The 17,950-nt window shown below is 44.9% G+C and overlaps 1 protein-coding gene across 1 annotated transcript in view; it reads left to right on the top strand.

Moving 5' to 3' along the window:
- TTC4 (tetratricopeptide repeat domain 4) overlaps nucleotides 1-16,537 on the top strand; it is a 26,708-nt gene extending 10,171 nt beyond the window's left edge. The window contains exons 6-10 of the mRNA XM_010847120.1: nucleotides 3,007-3,093; nucleotides 4,771-4,988; nucleotides 5,583-5,664; nucleotides 11,564-11,646; nucleotides 13,731-16,537. Of these exons, the coding sequence (XP_010845422.1) occupies nucleotides 3,007-3,093; nucleotides 4,771-4,988; nucleotides 5,583-5,664; nucleotides 11,564-11,646; nucleotides 13,731-13,833 (573 nt within the window). The 3' untranslated portion in view covers nucleotides 13,834-16,537. The remainder of the gene's footprint in view (nucleotides 1-3,006; nucleotides 3,094-4,770; nucleotides 4,989-5,582; nucleotides 5,665-11,563; nucleotides 11,647-13,730) is intronic.
- Nucleotides 16,538-17,950: the final 1,413 nt, after the last annotated feature.

The following is a 17,950-nucleotide window of genomic DNA, read 5'->3' as shown; positions in this document are numbered from 1 at the left end:
TTTTTTCCTCTGCCTTTTCTAAAACCAGCTTGAACATCTGGAAGTTCACGGTTCACATATTGCTGAAGCCTGGCTTGGAGAATTTTGAGCATTACTTTACTAGCATGTGAGATGAGTGCAATTGTGCAGTAGTTTGAGCATTCTTTGGCATTACCTTTCTTTGGGATTGGAATGAAAACTGACCTTTTCCAGTCCTGTGGCCATTGCTGAGTTTTCCAAATTTGCTGACATATTGAGTGCAGCACTTTCACAGCATCATCTTTTAGAATTTGAAATAGCTCAACTGGAATTTCATCACTTCCACTAGCTTTGTGTGTAGTGATGCTTCCTAAGGCCCACCTGACTTCACATTCCAGGATGTCTGGCTCTAGGTGAGTGTGAGTGATCACACCTTCGTGATTATCTGGGTCGTGAAGATCTTTTTTGTACAGTTCTTCTGTGTATTCTTGCCACCTCTTCTTAATATCTTCTGCTTCTGTTAGGTCCATACCATTTCTGTCCTTTATTGAGCCCATCTTTACATTAAATATTCCCTTGGTATCTCTCATTTTCTTGAAGAGATCTCTAGTCTTTCCCATTCTATTGTTTTCCTCTATGGACCTAAATGGAAGCGTTATGTCCTGCAGCACAAGTGTAATTAAAGGGAGATTTCAGGGCCCAAAAGCATAACTCTGAAATGAACCAAAGCCTTGCAGCAATATGGGTAGTGGTTATTCAAAAATAATGGCTGAACCTTCTTAAGAACAGCAAGCTTTGTGGCATTTTACCTTGCCCTATCCCATTGCGTCTCTCCCGAGGTCCATAGTAGCCTTGAAAGCCAACAGCCCACAATTATGGTGAAAATGAGCATCCTGGTAGCCACCAGAGGAGGCAGAACAGTATTAAGCCCCATTGCCAGAAGATTGTCATTATTTGACCTTCTAGAGGACCCTACTCACAAGTTGTTTTTATTTGAGGCATCTTGAAACTATCCCAGTATGAAAAGCTTTTTCACAGAGGGTTGGGATTGGAGCCATTTGTTAAATATGATTTGAGGCAATTATGTAAGATTTCATCTGCCTGAGGCAGTGTTAAACAGTTGAGGCAAGTAATAGGCTTACCAGAAAACTTAAAAGGACAAGCTGGGGAATGAGATTCTGTAGGGTCTTTGAAAAGCTCCAGTGTATTCCTGGGAATCTAGAAGGTCCTGTATGAATGTTCTGAGCTATTGCCTCTGCTTCCCAAGAGGCTCAGTGGTAAAGCATCCACCTGCCAACGCAGGAGATGCAGGGGACCTGGGTTTGATCCCTGTGTCAGGAAGATCCCCTAGAGGAGGAAATGGCAACCCACTCTAGTATTCTTGCCTGGAGAATCCCACGGACAGAGGAGCCTCGTGGGCTCCAGTCCATGAGGTTGCAAAGAGTTGGACACAACTGAAGCGACTTAGCATGCAAAGCAAAGAAACTCATAACTCATACAGTCTATTAGCAAAAGCAGTATTCCAAGAAAACTTTGTTCTCTCAATAGAGGAACTAAGTCCTGTCCCATATTACTATTAGTAATTTTAATTTGGTAAATTAAATTTACCTAATTTAATTCCAGCCTGTGTACAAAACTTCTTTTTCAAGGTTCCCTTTTTCAAATCTCACAACTTTCTGTATCCATATTAGTTCCTTATTTTTCATCTAGAAACAGTCAGCTCTAGGACAAAACCACATGCTCTGGTTGCGGGGGCTCCAGTAGTTGTGGCGTGTGGGACCAGGGATCAAACCCTTGTCCCCTGATTTGCCAGGTGGGTTCCCAGCCACTGTACCACCAGGGAAGTCTTCCCTTAACTTTTCAGAGCAGTTCCTAGACCTATGTGAGAGGCTGTCTCCCAGGTTTAAGTCCTCGGCAAGTCTTGCAAATAAAACAAATCTCACCTTTTTAGGTTATGCTTTTTTTTTTTTTTTTCAGTAAACAATTGCTAACAGACTCTGCAACAGAAGTAACATGAACTTGGTTAACCTAAAGTACAATAAGTGAGACATGTTTACATTGGTTAAACCAACAAGCTTAAGCTAGCTTTATTATCACATATAATTTAATATTGAATATTTCCAAGATCATGTGAATCTGAAATTCATTCTGGCCAGTTTCCATTATATTTAGAAAAAGTTAATTTGTGTTTACTTTTAAGTCTGTTAAGTAGAGCTTTCTTATACATTTAATTTTGATAATATTTTCCATAGAGACATCTTATATGCATAATGTACACATAGACGTACAAACAGATGAGACTGGAGACCTTTTAGCTTGAACATGTGCATGGTTTGTAAAGCCTAAAGTACTTACTGTCTGGCCCTTTAGAGAAAAAGTTGGCCCCTATTAATCACAGTCCTGAGGGTTGGAGTAGGATCAGCTGGTTTTGGGCAGACTAGTAGGAAAAGGAAATCTGAGTTATAGTTCTGGCAGATGAAGTAGATGGTGGTATTTTTCTCTCCTGAGCTGTAATTGTGCAAAAGGCAGAGTCTGTGATAAGTTTTTGGCCCAGGGCAGGGTCTCTGATATGTTCTTGGCCTGGGTTTTTCCCGGTGTGTTTTCCTGTACTCCATCTATAACAGAGAAGTTTTAACGCCCCATTGGCCCTTAAGTCAGGTCCTCTTTCCAGAATGCCCTTTCTCTTTCGTCTGGTTTCTGTCTAAACCCACCTCCGTGGGGCAGAATCAGTCATCACGCCCTCCTCTGTGTTTCATAGCACTCAGCTGTACTCCAGGCTAACACTAGAACTTGTCATGTGTCTGTCCCTTCAGTGGACTGTGAGTTCCCGGGTAGGTTTTTGACATTACTGCTGCCACTGGGCCTAGCACCCAGACATGTGCTTCTTAAATGTTTATTGAACTGAATCCAGCCAGTGGTGTTCCTTGATATATAGGAGCCAGAGTTGAATAGAGACAAGAGATAGCTATTTAGGGTCAGGCTAGAGTAACAGAAGAGGAGAGGAGGCAAGTTCCCTAGAGCTGATGCATCTGAATTTTTCATTTTCAGCGAACTGAACAGAGGGATGTAAGGAAAGCAAAGCTCAAAGAAAAGAAGCAGCAGGATCAGAATGAGGCTTTACTCCAGGCCATCAAGGTGAGTTCTCAAACTTTCGCCCTATGGTCTTGCAGAATTCACTCATCATGAAGTTGATCGGGAACCTTTCTGGGGATGCTTTACCTGAATGAGTTGTTCATTTTCTTTCTGCTTTTGGTGAAGCAGTGTGACAAGTCAGACCCCCCTGAGTTCAGTCAGCTGTCTCAATTGTATGCATGTGTTGGTTTCAGGTAACATGTACTGAATAGTTGCTATGGGTTAATCATTATCTAATCTTCACAGTAGCCTTCTGAGGTGGGTCGTCGTGTTCCTTCTTATTGCACGTAGTCTCAGAGAAGCCTCACCCACTAGTGCACGTCAGAACCAGGTCCTTGTGTTAGTCCCGTGCTATACTGCGTCCTGAGAAAGTGATTTTAGCATGTAGCTCTACTAACTGTCACAATAACACAAAATTCCACCTCGCCTTCCCTCTCTTTCCTACATTTTAAATAAATGTAGGAAAAGTCTGATCCAAATCTTGCTTTCACAAGTCACTTATTGGGCCTTGGCTTCACAGGGGAGGTGATACTGGCTATGAGTTTGGTTCTTGATTTCATTCTTTGTTGAGTTAAATTATGTACCTCCTTAAAATTATTTGTTGGCTTTGAGAACTTCACAGTACTAAGATGCACTCCACTAGTCCTGCCCTACAACAGGAAATCTGTTAACATTTTAATAGATTAAACAGAAGGGAATAACTCCAGAGAGATTTGGTCATTTTCTCAAATGTAGAGTAGTAGAATGCCTAGACATTGGCATACAGACATTATTTTGGTACTCTCCTTTAACTCTGCATCTGAAACTTCATTGTACTTGAGAACTTCTCTAAAGAGTAATATACCCAAAGCTATCTATATTGTATTTTAGTGGTTTAAAGCTGGGTCAGCAAGCTGCAGCCAGTGGCTCATGGCCCTGCCTATTTGTGTCTTACGATGACTTTTCACACTACAGTGGCAGAGTTGAGTAATATCCACAGAGACCATCTGGCCCACAAAACCTAAAATTTTTCTTAATCTGACCCTTTCAGGGGAAGTTTGCAAATCCCTGGTATAGGAGATACCATCAAGGTAGTTTTGATTGCATGTCATTTTTCCCTTGTGGGCTAGCCTTAGGAAACTCCCGCAGCATACGTAAGAGGTGACTCTACCATTCAGACCTTTGATTGATCTTTCTTTCTATGACAGACCCAAGATTAAGTCAATGTATGTATGATTTTTGGTATCCCGCGTCCCAGCCAAGCTGAAACATTTGCCATTTTTGTACATGCCACTCTGTGTTTTTTAATACCTTTGCACATGCTGTTCCTTGCCTGAGGTAGAGTGCCCTTCCACTCCCCATGCGCCTCAATTCTCCCTTTCAGAGTCATTGTTCAAGACCTAGCATTGCCCAGTCACCTCCAGCCTCCAGGCTGAATTAATTATTCACGGTCTGCAGTTCCACAGCTTTACTTCTTCCCTTATGTTGGACTTACTACCATGTCTAGTTCATGTCTGTGACAAGAGTCTCGCTTGTGGTAGACGGCTGGTAAAGTTGAGTTCAGCAGGTGTCAGGGATAATAAAGACGAATCATGTGTAGAGCTGGCCTTCTCAGAGCTTGTAGTGTTACAGTTTTCCCTGTTTTAGTGGAGTGAGTTTGCATCCTTCTCACATAACATGTATGTTTTTGCTTTAATCCAGGCTAGGAACATTAGGCTAGTCGCTGAAGCTGCTGGAGAGGATGAAGACTCAGCCTCAGAAGGTCTCAGTGAGCTTGTCCTGTATGGGCTCAGCTCTGAGAACCCCTGTGGAGCCAGGCTGGGTGTGGATGACCAGGGAAGACTGAGCTGGCCTGTGCTTTTTCTGTACCCCGAGTATGCCCAGTCAGACTTGGTCTCTGCTTTTCACGAGGATTCCAGGTAACTTCCGTCCCCGAGAGCCTTCTGTGGTGCTTGCATGCTCTTCCCTGTTCTTTCGGCAGGATGGACAGGTAGAATTTTGGGTGAGGAGGGAAGAGAATCGTTTTAGAGAGTTTTATTACACAGTCTGGTTTAGCGTAATCTCTCTAACCCATAGCTGATTTCTCCTTTCATTAAGAAGCTTTGCAGTGAGAGACATGGTCTCATTCTCATACTAACACCACAGTTCAGTGTTTGTCAAGCACTGGGGGTTGTCTCTTGTGAGAGATGGAAGTATTGGAGGTAGTACATGGATAAAACTGAAGGGTATGTTTATTAGAAAACACGTAACTAGTGATTTTAACATGTGGTTTCATAGTTAATGGTTAGACTGTGGCTCAGAATGTTGTTAATCCTGTCAGTTAAAGAGAACTATATGTCATAATGGGACAAATGATTCATGTATTTTGGGCACTGTTGTCAAAATGGATTAGGCCTGCATTTCATGATTTATACATTCTTGATATGTCTGTGAATTGGTGTCCAGGGGATGGGATGTGGGAAAACAAGATTATGAGTTACTGATACCAGAAAGTACATGTTATATCTCCTTAGGTTTATTGATCATCTAATGGTGATGTTTGGTGAAACACCCTCTTGGGATTTAGAGCAAAAATACTGCCCTGATAATTTAGAGGTAAGGAAGTTTTCTTTTGTCGCTCTATGAGAATTGGGGTTGGGGGAATTGGGGTGGAGCAAGGTTTCACTGCCTTTAAAAAAAAAATTGTGGGAAAATATAAAACACATAAAATTTACCTTTTTAAACATTTCAAAGTGTACGGTTCAGTAGCATTAAGTGCATCCACATTGTACAACTGTTACCACCATCTGTCTCTGTTTTCATCATCCTGAACTGATGTACAGGAACTCTGTTCCTCCTCGCTGTCCCTGAATGGATCTACTCTAGGTGCCTCATATAAGTGGAGTCATAGAGTATTTGTCCTTTTTTATCTGGCTTAATTTACTTGGTGTAATGTCTTTAAGATTTATCATGATGTAGCATGGGTCAGAATCTTACTGTTTTTAAGGCTAACATTCCACTGTTGCAACTTTGAAAAAAAAAATCACAACTTACAGAACAAAGAAATTTGTCTTCTGTTTGAGGGTAAGATGTCAACTGATGCCCCATCACCTCTGAAGACTCAAGTGTGTTTCCTACACACAAGGATGTTTTCTTTCATGATCCCAATAAATCATCATAATCAGAAAATTAACTTCGATACACTAGTACCAGCTAATCCTCAGACTCCCATTAGTTTTCACAGATTTCCCCCCCCCAGCCCCCAGAAACACTTTTTTTTTTTTTTTTTGCATGTACTACTAATTAAAAAATTTTCTTTTAGTTGAAGTATAGTTGATTTACAGTATTGTGTTAGTTTCTCAAGTATACAGTAAAGTGATTCAGTTATATTTTTTCCAGATTATTTTCCATTATATGTTACTATGAGCTATTGAAAATAGTTCTCTGTACTATACAGTAAATCTTTGTTACTTATGTATTTTATGTATAGAAGTTTGTATCTGTTAATCCCATACTCCTAATTTATCCTCCACCTCTTTCCCCTTTGGTGGTAATGTTTGTTTTCTGTGTCTGTGAGTCTCTTTCTATTTTACATGTAGATTCATTTTTATTTTTTTGTTTTAATTTTTTTGGCCACACCACATGGTATGTGGTATCTCAGGTCCCTGACCAGGGATTGAACCTGTACCCCCTGCAGTGGAAGCACAGAGTCTTCCATTATACTGCTGGGGAAGTCCCTGTATTATTTTTTAGATTCCACACGTAATGATACCATATAATATTTTCCTTTGTCTGACTTACTTCACTAAGTATAATATTTTCTAGGTCCATCCATGTTGCTGCAAAAGGCAATTTTTTTTTATGGCTGAGTAACATTCCATTGTGTATATATATAACATCCTCTTAAGCCAGTCATTTCTTGGTGGGCACTTGGGTTGTTTCCATTCTTGGCTATTATAAATTGTGCTGCCTTGAACATTGGGATACATGTGTCTTTTCAAGTTAGAGTTTTCTCTGAATATATACCCAGGAGTGGGGTTGCTGGATCATATTGTAACTATTAGCTTTTTAAGGAACCTCCATACTGCTTTCCATAGTGGGTGCACCAATTTACATTCCCACCAACAGTGTAGGAGGGTTCCCCTTTCTCTACATCCTCTCCAGCATCTATTTGTAGACTTTTTAACGATGGCCATTCTGACTGGTGTGTGGTGTTACCTCACTGTGGTTTTTGATTTGCATTTCTACAATAATTAGCAATGTTGAGCATCGTTTCATGTCACTGTTGGCTACCTGTATGTTTTCTTTGGAGAAATGTCAGTTTGGGTCTTCAGCCCATTTTTGAGAGTTTTTATCATGAGTGGATGTTGAATTTTGTCAAATGCTTTTTTGGTATCTGTTGAGATTATCACATAGCTTTTGTCTTTCCTTTCGTTAATGTGATATATCACAGTGATTGATTGGTGTACATTGAACTGTCCTTGTGACTGGAGTGAATACAACTTGATCTTTTCTTCTTTATACTCCCTTCCCCCACATTTTGTGATTTTTATGTCCTATTTTATATCTTCATGTTTATCCTTTTGCTATTATAGTTTTAATTGCTTTTACAGAATTTTTTGGTTTTATAATCTGTGTACTGGCTTATTTAAATGATCTTCTATCCTTTTAAATATTTGCCTTTCGCATTGTGATCTTCTTTTCCAATAGATTCTGCTGCTTTTTTACTTAGAGAAGACCTTTCAGTACTAAAGACCCTCAGTATCGCTGAATTCTTTTAGTTTTGCCTGTCTGAGAAATTATTTATCCTTCTTTCTATTGTAAATGATAGTTTTGTCGGATAGGGTTGTGGATTTTTCCTCTTCAGGACTTTGACTATATCATGCCACTCTCTCTGGACTGCAGTGTTTCTGCAAACAAATTCCTGTTTAACTGACTCTTTGTCTTTCTCTTGCTGACTTTGGAATCTTCTCTTTAACTTTTGCTGTTTTAATTATGCTGTGTCTTGTTCTGGATCTATTTGGGTTCATCTTGTTTGGAACCATCTGTGTTTCCTGTACCTGGATATCTATTTTTTTTGTTAGGTTTGGGAAGTCTTCTGCCATAATTTCTACAAATACATTTTTGGTCTCCTTTTCTCTCTCTTTGCTTTCTGGAGCTCCTATTATGTGTAGGTTGGCATGCTTTATATTAATCCGTAGATCTCATTTTGTTTTCTTCTTCTTTTTTTAAAATTTGTCTTTCTGTCTGCTGTTCTGATCAGGTGGTTTTCAGTATTCTGTTTTCCAGATCACTTATTTGTTCTTCTGTGATATTTAGTCTGCTGTTCATTACTTATAGAGTTGGTTTTTGTCTCAGCAATTGACTTGTCTAATTTCGATTGATTCATGTTTATAGTTTCTAGTCCTTTTTACAGTGATCAGCATTTTTACTGATAATCTTTCTTAATTCCTTTAGCATTTTTATTACCTCCTTTTTGAACTTGAGGACTAATAGACTGGAGAGGTCAGTTTCATTATTTGTTCTTTCAGGGGAATTCTATTCTAACTGGGAGAAGTCCTTCTGCTTTTTCATTTTACTTCACTTTCACTATCTCTGTGAATTTATGAAAACAGTTACCTATTGTGGTCTTAAAAAAGCATTCCTGCTCAGAGTGTGTCCAGTATTTTTGGTGTGAGGGCTGTTTGGGCATGGATGCCAGCCACGTCTTCTTGAGTGTGCTGTCATCCCCTTGATGGTGGTGTGGCTGGTGGTGTGGTGTGTCTAGAGGCTGCCTTGGATGTGAGGTGGGGCCTCCTCTCTGCTCCGTGGCTTACCGGGCAGGGTCTGCTCCCCCGTTGTTGGGGTAGAAGCCACGAGGGTCAGGATGGATCAGGCTTCATTGCCCTTGAGTGTGTGCCCTGCCTCAAAGAAGGTGGTTGCTGAAGCAAGTAAAGTCCACGCAGTCTCGGTGAACTTGAGCGCCACCATCGTTCCCCTCAGAAGCAGCCCAGGGTCGCCTCCTTTTCTCTGTTGTGATTGTCCCAGATCTAGTGCAAGGCTGTGGTGTGGAGTAGGCTGGAGTTGGGGGTCAGGGTGTTGTGGCTGCAGGAATTGAGGAGGCTGTGGTGCCACCTGGGACCTGGGCTGCCTCTGTGGCAGACCCCTCCCAGGACCTGTCCACTCTAGATCTGACAGTCAGTTGCCGTGTGGAGTGGGCAGAACTAGGCTGCTTCCGTTGGGAAACCATCCCTGCAGATACCGTGCAGGCCCTGACCGCCTAGCCACTGTGTGTTCTTGCAGCACGGCCCAGTGTGTGTGCGGACAGCGTCTGCTGTGTGGGTACTGACAGTGGATTCTGCATCTCCCCCAAGTCACATCCCAGGCCCTCCAGCCTCTCTCTCTGTAGCTATGTCAAGTCCTCTCTCAGGGCCTGTCTGCCTGAGACCGGTGCTTAGCCGCTGTATGCCTTTGTGATGCCTGGTGCGTATGCTGACATGTCTGCCCAGTTTGACCCACCACCCTGGTGTGTACACTGACAGTGGTCTCTGTGGTTCTACTCAGACCACATCACCCTAGTCTGTCTGCACAGCTAGACTGAACCTGTGCCCTAGTCTCACACCAGGCTGTGGTGTGGGGTGAGTGGGGCTGGGTATTGGTCCTTTGGATTGGGAAGTGCTATCGAGGTGGCAGCCTCCAGTGCAGGTCTGTCTCAGTCCTGATTGTCAGCAGGCCAGCACATGTGCTTACTTGTACAGTCTGGGCTTCTCTTTGTGTCAGTGGATTTCCCAGCTGGCACACAGGCTCCTCAGGGTGAGGGTCCATCCATGTGGACTTCTCTTCACTACAGATCCCTTCCAGTGGTGCCAGTCCCAGCCTGATGCTTTTATTTTTTCCCCTGTCCTACCTGATTATGTGGAGATCTTTCTTGCAGGTTTGGTTGTATAGGAGATCTTCTGCCAGTTTCTAGTTAGTTTTCTGTGGAAATTATTGTACATGTAGATGTATTTTTGATGTTTGTGTGTGTAGGAGTGAGCTCCATATCTTCCTGTTCCCGCCATCTTGATCCCCTCTGCCAATCACCAGTAATGTTCTTTATAGCAGAAGGAATCCCACATAGTATTGTATCTAGTGCTTATGTCTCTTTAGTCTCCTTTGAGCTACAGAAGATTTTCACAGTCTTTAGTCAACTTTCTTGATCTTACCACTTTTGCAGGTTATAGACCAGTTATTTTGTGGAAAGTGTGGGTTTGTCTTGTGTGTCTTTGTGACCTAGATGATGTGTATCTGACCGGAATATCACAGAAGCAGTTCTATATTCTTGTTGCATCCTGTCAGACATCATAATTTCAAGTGTCCCATTACTGATGATGTTCACTTTCATCACTTGATTGAGGTAGGGGTATATAAGCTTCTATTCTGCATGAAGTTACTCTTTTCCCCCTTGTAGTTAGTATTTTATAGGGAGGTACTTAGAAATGATACAAATATTTTCTTGTTCATCAAACCATCGTTTATGTCAGTGGATTTATGGTTTCTTATTTTTTTAATTGAGCTATAATCTATTACTATGGTTATATTATGCTCAAGGTGTTTTGGATTTGGTCAGTGGGAATTCCTTCAAATTTGCTTCTGTGTCCTTCGGACTTGTCTCCATTTTTAAAGCACTTCCTTGCTTTGTGTTACAAGGTGTTTGAGGCTCAAATTGTGCTTTTTTTTGCCTTAGCTCTAGAGTAAGCCATTTTTCCCAAGGAGCTTTGGTTCTTTTTAGCATAAAATAGTATTTAGAAGTCAAGATCTGTGTAGTAGCTATACTCGTAAGTACACGGGTGAGGGAAGGCGAATGCTCACTGCTCCATTGGTGTGCATGTGTGTATGTGTGTGTGTGTATAAAAACATGATCTGTCACTGGTATCTCCAATTCTAATCCTATACCAACTCTGTCTCTATTTTTGCAGTGGCTTCTATTATTATTAATGTATTTGTTGGATCGGTTGCCCTGCATTTAATTCCCCTCCCCTCACCACCAGCATCCCCTCTCATGGGGAGCCTCCCCCACTCATGTGGACTGACTCCTGCATCAGCCTGCTGCCCCAGCATGGTGCCCTCCTCATCCTTTATACACTATCGCCCTGCATGGCTCAACCATCCTGCAGCACTGTCTGTCTTATCCAGCATGGGTCCTCACTCCCCTCAGCAGGCCTCCCCCTGCCATGAGTGGCTGCTCTTCTCACCCTGCTTGGCTGGCCAGTCCCCAGTGAGAATGCACATCTCCACTGGCCGGGCTTTGACACCTGCCCAGGGCTGCCTCCTGTGTGGACATCTCTCTTCCTCTGCTCTGGGCCACTGCTGCTTCCTTTCGCCATACCTAATGGCTCTACGACTGAATTGTTAGGGAAGGAAGGCTCATAGGCCTGGATTTGAGTCTCAACAGTTGCCATCTCTTACACATTTCCCCAGATTTGGCCTCAGCATGCCTAGTGTCACTGAAGCCTTTTACTAGTGTCTGACTTCTGCTCCTCTGTTCATCCTACAGGTCTACTTTGAGGATGAGGACAGGGCAGAACTATACTGCGTGCCTCCCAGTAGCACCCTGCTGCAGGTGCTGCAGCACCCCAGGTGAGTCACCTTCATGGGGCTGAGTAGACCAGAAGGATGCTCAGGCACCATCCCAGGGACACAGCCAGGTTCTCGTTTCACTGCTGAGCACTGGCCTTGTACTCCCCTCCCTTCTGCCCTGGATGCAAAATTGTGAGACAGCAGCCCACGGAGACTGGCCCAGGCTTTTGGCCAAACAGGTTGCAGTGTGCTGACTCAGCCCATTGCACCACAGCCGTGACATCCTCAGGGGGAAGTGAATGGGGCTGGTTGAAAAAGAAACTGCTGCCTGGTTTTTGTATCAAAAACAGCTGGGATGGCCCTCCTGTTAATTGTGCCTGTGTCCCTTGATGTTGTCGTATGGAAAGAGCATTGGCTCTTGAAGTCAGACACCATCATTTAGTGGCTGTGTGCCTCTAAGCCCATACTGCCTCCCTGGGTCTGTTGGCTCATCTCTAAAATGAAGATAATAACTCTTAACTACGTATTCCTCAGGTAGGAGAGAGTAGGAGTCCGTGCTCTGATGCACTGAAAGGGGCGGTCTACTGTGAGAGGGCACCTTGGTCAGTTGCGGTGGGAGCCAGTTGGATTTGGCAGTTATCTCTTAGCTTTGGGGGTTCCTGGACTATAAAGTTATGCCCTCAATAGCTTTATAGTTGACCCTTGGGCCACTTTTCCCTGAGCTTTGAGCAAAGCAAATGTCTTGGATTTAGGTAGAGTCCAGTGTGCTAAGGGTGGTTGGGTTTGAAAATGGTGGTTGGGTTGGAAATGAGGCTGGAGGACCATGTTAGGACCGTGTGTGGCAGCCTCGAATGCTCTAGGGAGCATGAATCCTGACGATGGTGTGTGGAGCCCTAGAGGGCATTTAGGTAAAATCTACCAAGTAGTGTACAGATCTTAAGTGTACTGTTCAGTGGTGAGATGTGAAGTAGGGGTGGATTGAAGTTTAGGAGGTAGATTGGGATGGGAGTTGGTGATTGATGACTGACTCAGTGAGTGTCTAGCTGGTCTTGATGCTCCTGCTTTGGCCTGGCAGGGAGGAGGTGAGGATTTCTTCAGATATGATTGATGACTTCTCTTGGCAGCATTTTTTTTTTCCTAGCCCTAAATTACCCTTCTAGTTTATAGACAGATTTTTAGCTCTTCATTTTCTCAATTGTTAGCAAATTATCCAGAATTCTTTAAAGGTCTGAGGTCTACTCTACCTTATCTTCCAGAAAATGCAGAGAAATCTTAAATATAAAGCGGACTGATTGATGGAGGAAAACCAGTTTCATGCTTCTGAGAAAGTATAAATACATTGGAAGTCATTATTTTTTAAATGATTAGCGTAGGCAAGAGACCACCCAGCACAGAGTAACTTCAGACCAGCGACATCAAACTCTGGACTGGGTGCTGGGCCACAACACAGGCTCCTCTGGCCCAGATCCAGGCCCACAGGACGGTGCAGAAACCCCTGGACCCGAGTCCAAGGCCTTGCCTGCTGTCCAGCATGCCTGCTCCATTAGCTTTACGCCCAGCAACAGCAAAAGCTCTAGTGACCCGCACCTCCTGGCTTTTTCTCCCCCATGCCCATCAGGACCCCTTTCCCAATTAATGCAAGCTGAGACATGACAGCTCCCAGAAACCTTTCCTGATTTCCCTTTCCCGTAGAGGAATTATGTCTCTTTGGGCTAATACTGTACCTCAGAAATGCTTCTACAGTTGTACCTCGCTGTCATTATTTATCTCCCTTCCTCCAGACAGTGATAGTGGCTTTTGTTTGTTGTTTAATCTGTTTTTTTCAGCACAAGGCCTGGCTTACCTGGGCACGTACTGTTGAATGAAGGAATGAAAGCATGTTCTTATTTTATTTTATGTTTAGCCATAAACATACATGATGCTAGAGCACCCAGAGGACTGGCCCAGAGGTTCTGGCTAGGTTCTAAGGGGGAGGGGGTCAGGCTAATTTGCAGACTTATAAACAACCAAGCAAATAAATGTGCTAAACTTGCGTTTTAATGTTAACTCATATCTAAAGGTTCACCTTGACTGTTGTTGGGAAAGTCCATGGATGATTAAGATTGCAATTCAATTATCCCTCTCTTTTGTTGTGTTCACTGCAGGTACTTTGTAAAAGCCCTGACACCAACATTTTTGGTCTGTGTAGGATCCTCTGGTTTTTGTAGGAATTATCTCCGGGGGAAAAAGGTGCACCAGGTAAAGTGACTGGGCCATGCTGTGGGCGCCAGGCTCCCTGGACCTCCTCCCTCCCCCACCTCAGCCTGGAGTTCAGCACACTAGAATCAGCAAGGTCTACTCCTCGAACCCAGCACTTTATTCCTGTCACCCCAGGGACAGGCCTTCCCTGCATCATGGTTGGGGAGGACCTGCTGCCTTCTTGAACTTCAGCCTCTCGGGTCAGACCGCTGAGCCCTAGCAGGCCTTCACTGTGCTCTCTTGCTGCTGAACCCTGTGCCTTGCTTATAACATCCTTGGACTCACTGCGAGTTGTGTTAACCACCAGCCTCCAGCTCTGACCTGAAGACTAACGATCCAGTGACATGGTTCTGCAGCTGTGTGCCTCACACTGCACACATACACAGCTGCACGTGTGATTGTAAGGTGTTAATGCTGAGAGGGCCTTCATGAATAGAGGCCCGCTCTGTTGGGATCCTGTAGATGCCTTGGGATGAGATGGGGCCAGGGAAGCCAGGTCCTATTTCTCCATCTTTTATGAAGACCTACAAATTAAGGGTCCTCTAGAACCCCTAAAAAGTTTGCCATGTTTCCTGATCTTTGCAGTATGGAGACCTGTGACATACTTAGTATATCAGTTTTCATATTTAGAATTTTATGCCTTTTAAGCGGGAAAATCTTTTTGCACGTTGAGTTACTGTCACCTGTTGTATTTTTGTCTACAGCTATTTGCTTCCTCCTTCCTAGAGGATTTTATATGTCCTTACCTTGCATTGCCCACCCTGTGGCCCAGTGAGGAGGGTGCGTCCCTTCTCCTGATGCAGAGGGATGTGAGTGGACATGTCCGGGCAGAGCTTGCAGAGCATGGCGTGGTGGGCTCATGCTCTTCCCTCTGCCTGGGAGTGTGTTTCCCAGGGTGGGGCTGTTCCTTCAGCTGGATGCTAAAGCATGTGGAGCAGAGCTGAAGCAGCTGGCCTGCAGCCATTGACTGTGACATGAATGAGAAATATTTGTTGTAGTATTAATAATAAGCACTGAGATTTGGGAGTTGTTTGTTACTATAGCAAAGCTACCTAATACATCATTAAACTGAAACCAGCTGCTCTACTTAAGATAGACTAACTTAGGGTTTTCTGCTGTGCGTGCTGTCATCCATGAAGGGCAATTTGCTGTGGAATGTTTACAAAGAACCAGGCAGCCTTCCTTCCAGGTGCAGGTCCCTGCTTGTGGCTATAGAGCCAAAGTCCAGTGTCCATCATGAGCCTGGCTCAGGCCACACAGGCCATCCTCTCTTATTTCCCAGCTAGATTCTGTGCCCTTCCAGACAACAAGCCCTGTCCCAGCCTTGCTCCACTGCAGTGGCTATGGTGATGGGCAGCCAGGGTGAGCACAGGAGTGTGGGGCAAGGGCCCTGAGCATTCCCCTTCCATAGGGGCGGGACCTGTGGGGTTTGGGACAGGTGGCCCTCTTGTGAAGTGGATGGGTGTAGCGGGGCCTGTGGGCCTTGCCCTCACCTGGTGCCTCCATGGCCACTTGCCCATGCCTGGGATTCCAGCAGAGCCAAATCAGAGCTCCCCACAAGGACTTAACCCTTCTCTACCTCATCTTATAGATGAGGAAACTTAGGCTCAGAGGAAGGACAAGGGCAAGGCTGAGAAGCCAGCATCTTCGGCATCCCCAACTTGAGGCAGAGCCTTTCCCACCATCCCAGGGACCCTTCTTCCCACAAGACTAGAGTGCAGCCCTTCTCAGGGCAAAGGGTCAGGGATGGTGGTGGACCTCCCCAACTTGTCTGGTTACCTCTGTGAATTTAGGGTGGAGAACTTGGTGGGGGACAAAAAAACCCCTTAAGCCACACCCTGATGAAACACTTCTGGAGGTGCACAAGGACAGGCAGAGAGATGAGTGGCTGTCAACATGGACAGCAAGCAGTATGCAAACCCTCATCCTAGGCCACATTCTCAGTTCTAGGATCCCAATTTTATAAATAAGATGGAGGCACACAGTCTCACCAGTGAGCATCAGACCCGGGATCTGAACCCAAGCATCTCATTCCAGAGCCCACCTGCCTCCTCTCTCAGGTTCCTTTCCTTCTGTTGGCTTTAGCAACATTTAACGGGCACCAACCAAGGGCAACCAACCTAGACAGCATATTAAAAAGCAGAGACATTACTTTGCCAACAAAGGTCCATCTAGTCAAGGCTGTGTTTTTCCAGTGGTCAGGTATGAATGTGAGAGTTGGACTATAAAGAAAGCTAAGTGCTGAAGAATTGATGCTTTTGAACTGGGGTGCTGGAGAAGACTTCTGAGAGTCCCTTGGACTGCAAGGAGATCCAACCAGTCCATCCTAAAGGAAATCAGTCCTGAATATTCACTGGAAGGACTGATGCTGAAACTCCAATACTTCGGCCACCTGATGTGAAGAACTGACAGACCCTGATGCTGGGAAAGACTGAAGGCGGGAGAAAAAGGTGACAGGATGAGATGGTTGGATGGCATCACCGACTCAATGGACATGAGTTTTGAGTAAACTCCTGGAGTTGGTGATAGACGGAGGCCTGGGGTGCTGCAGTCCATGGGGTCACAAAGAGTTGGACACAACTGAGCGACTGAACTGAACTGAACCAAGGGTAGGGCATCAGGTAGCTTCTGCCTTCACGGTCATGCTGTTGAGTGGGTGTCATAAACCTAACCCTAGGTTGAGAACTCTCCAATAAAGGGAAATGGAGCCACAGTCTGTCTATGCCCCTGCTGCACTCCTGGTGAAGGCCCTTCAGTGTCTGGCCCTTTACCACTTCTGTGGCTCCCTCCATCTCCAGCCTCAGCCTAGCCATCCTGGCCTCAGTTCAGCTGTGGTAGGATGGTGCAGAAGTGAGAGGATCAGCTCTGGAGCCCGGCTGTCTGCTTTCTACTTCCAGCCCCATGACCCACTAGCTGAGTAGCCTCAGGCACCAGTCCTATCTGCAACTTGAGGATAACAGCACCTTCCTCATGCAGGTGCTGTGAGAATTCAATGAGTTAATTTGTGTGTAGCACATGGAACACAGCCTGCCTCATACCAAGAGTTTATGACACTTATATTCTCCAATCTTATGATTTTAGCTTACGGCTTTTTTACGTTCCCTCTGGAAGACTCTCACTTCCCCTCCCTCCATTCCCACTGTTCCTCCCTTTATTTAATACCGATCAGGGCCTTCCGTCAAGTCCAGCTGCCTCCTCCAGGAAGCCCTACTGGCTGGCCTCTTAGCACACATCCCATGAGTCTTCTACCTTCTCTATGCTTACTGCACTGTACTTGATTACTGAATGGTTGCTCCCACTTCTCTGGAAACTTGAGTCAAGTACGTGGAACTGTGCATTGTGCCCTGCCAGGACCTAGCACAGCACCTCCTCAGCACACAGCAGGTGTATAACAAATAATTACTGACTGATGACACAGGAAGGAGTGATGAATTCTGAACAGACTGGGGGTGGGAGGTGGAGGGAGGCCACCACACACACGGGATGTGGGCCATTCAGTTGAAGGGATTGGTGAGGTGGGAGGGACTTCAAGCTAAGGCAGGAGCCTTGAAAGGGCATATTCCAGGGGCAGCACACATGCTACTAGGCTCAGCAGTAACGACTGCCATGTACTGGGCACCTAGGTGTGCCAGAGAGCATTCCAGGTGCTTCATGTGGATGGGCTCAATCTTGCCAGTCTCTGGGAGGCAAGGCACCCTTTTACTAAGAAAAGTGGCATAGAGAGGATAAGTAGCTTACAGAGCCAGCTAGCTAGTGAAGAGTGAGCCACAACTTGAATTCAGGACTCCCCTCAGTGCCTCAGGAGATACTAACAGTAGCAAGACTGGGCCCCTGCTTCCAGGAGTTGGCAACAAACCAGAGGCCCTTGCCTGCTCACTCCAGGGTTATGGTAAAAGTTTGGCAGTTTGACCTGCAATGTACTACTACATGACCTACCCAGGACACGTCTGCCTGGGTAGAAGAATTGTCTGCTGAAACCCTTACCAGCATCAGTGTCCTGCCCGTGGCATTCCCGTCAGCCCACGGGCTTAACCATTAACCAGTAAGCCCACTCTCCCAGCCCTACAAGGTTTTAATCACAAGCTCATTAGCACCTGGAGAGCTGCTGGCTTAATATGAGTGGACA

Source organism: Bison bison, unplaced genomic scaffold (assembly GCF_000754665.1).
Source record: "Bison bison bison isolate TAMUID 2011002044 unplaced genomic scaffold, Bison_UMD1.0 scf7180017864244, whole genome shotgun sequence".
NCBI classification, from domain to species: Eukaryota; Metazoa; Chordata; class Mammalia; order Artiodactyla; family Bovidae; genus Bison; species Bison bison.
This window is presented reverse-complemented; position numbering and strand designations above follow the sequence as displayed.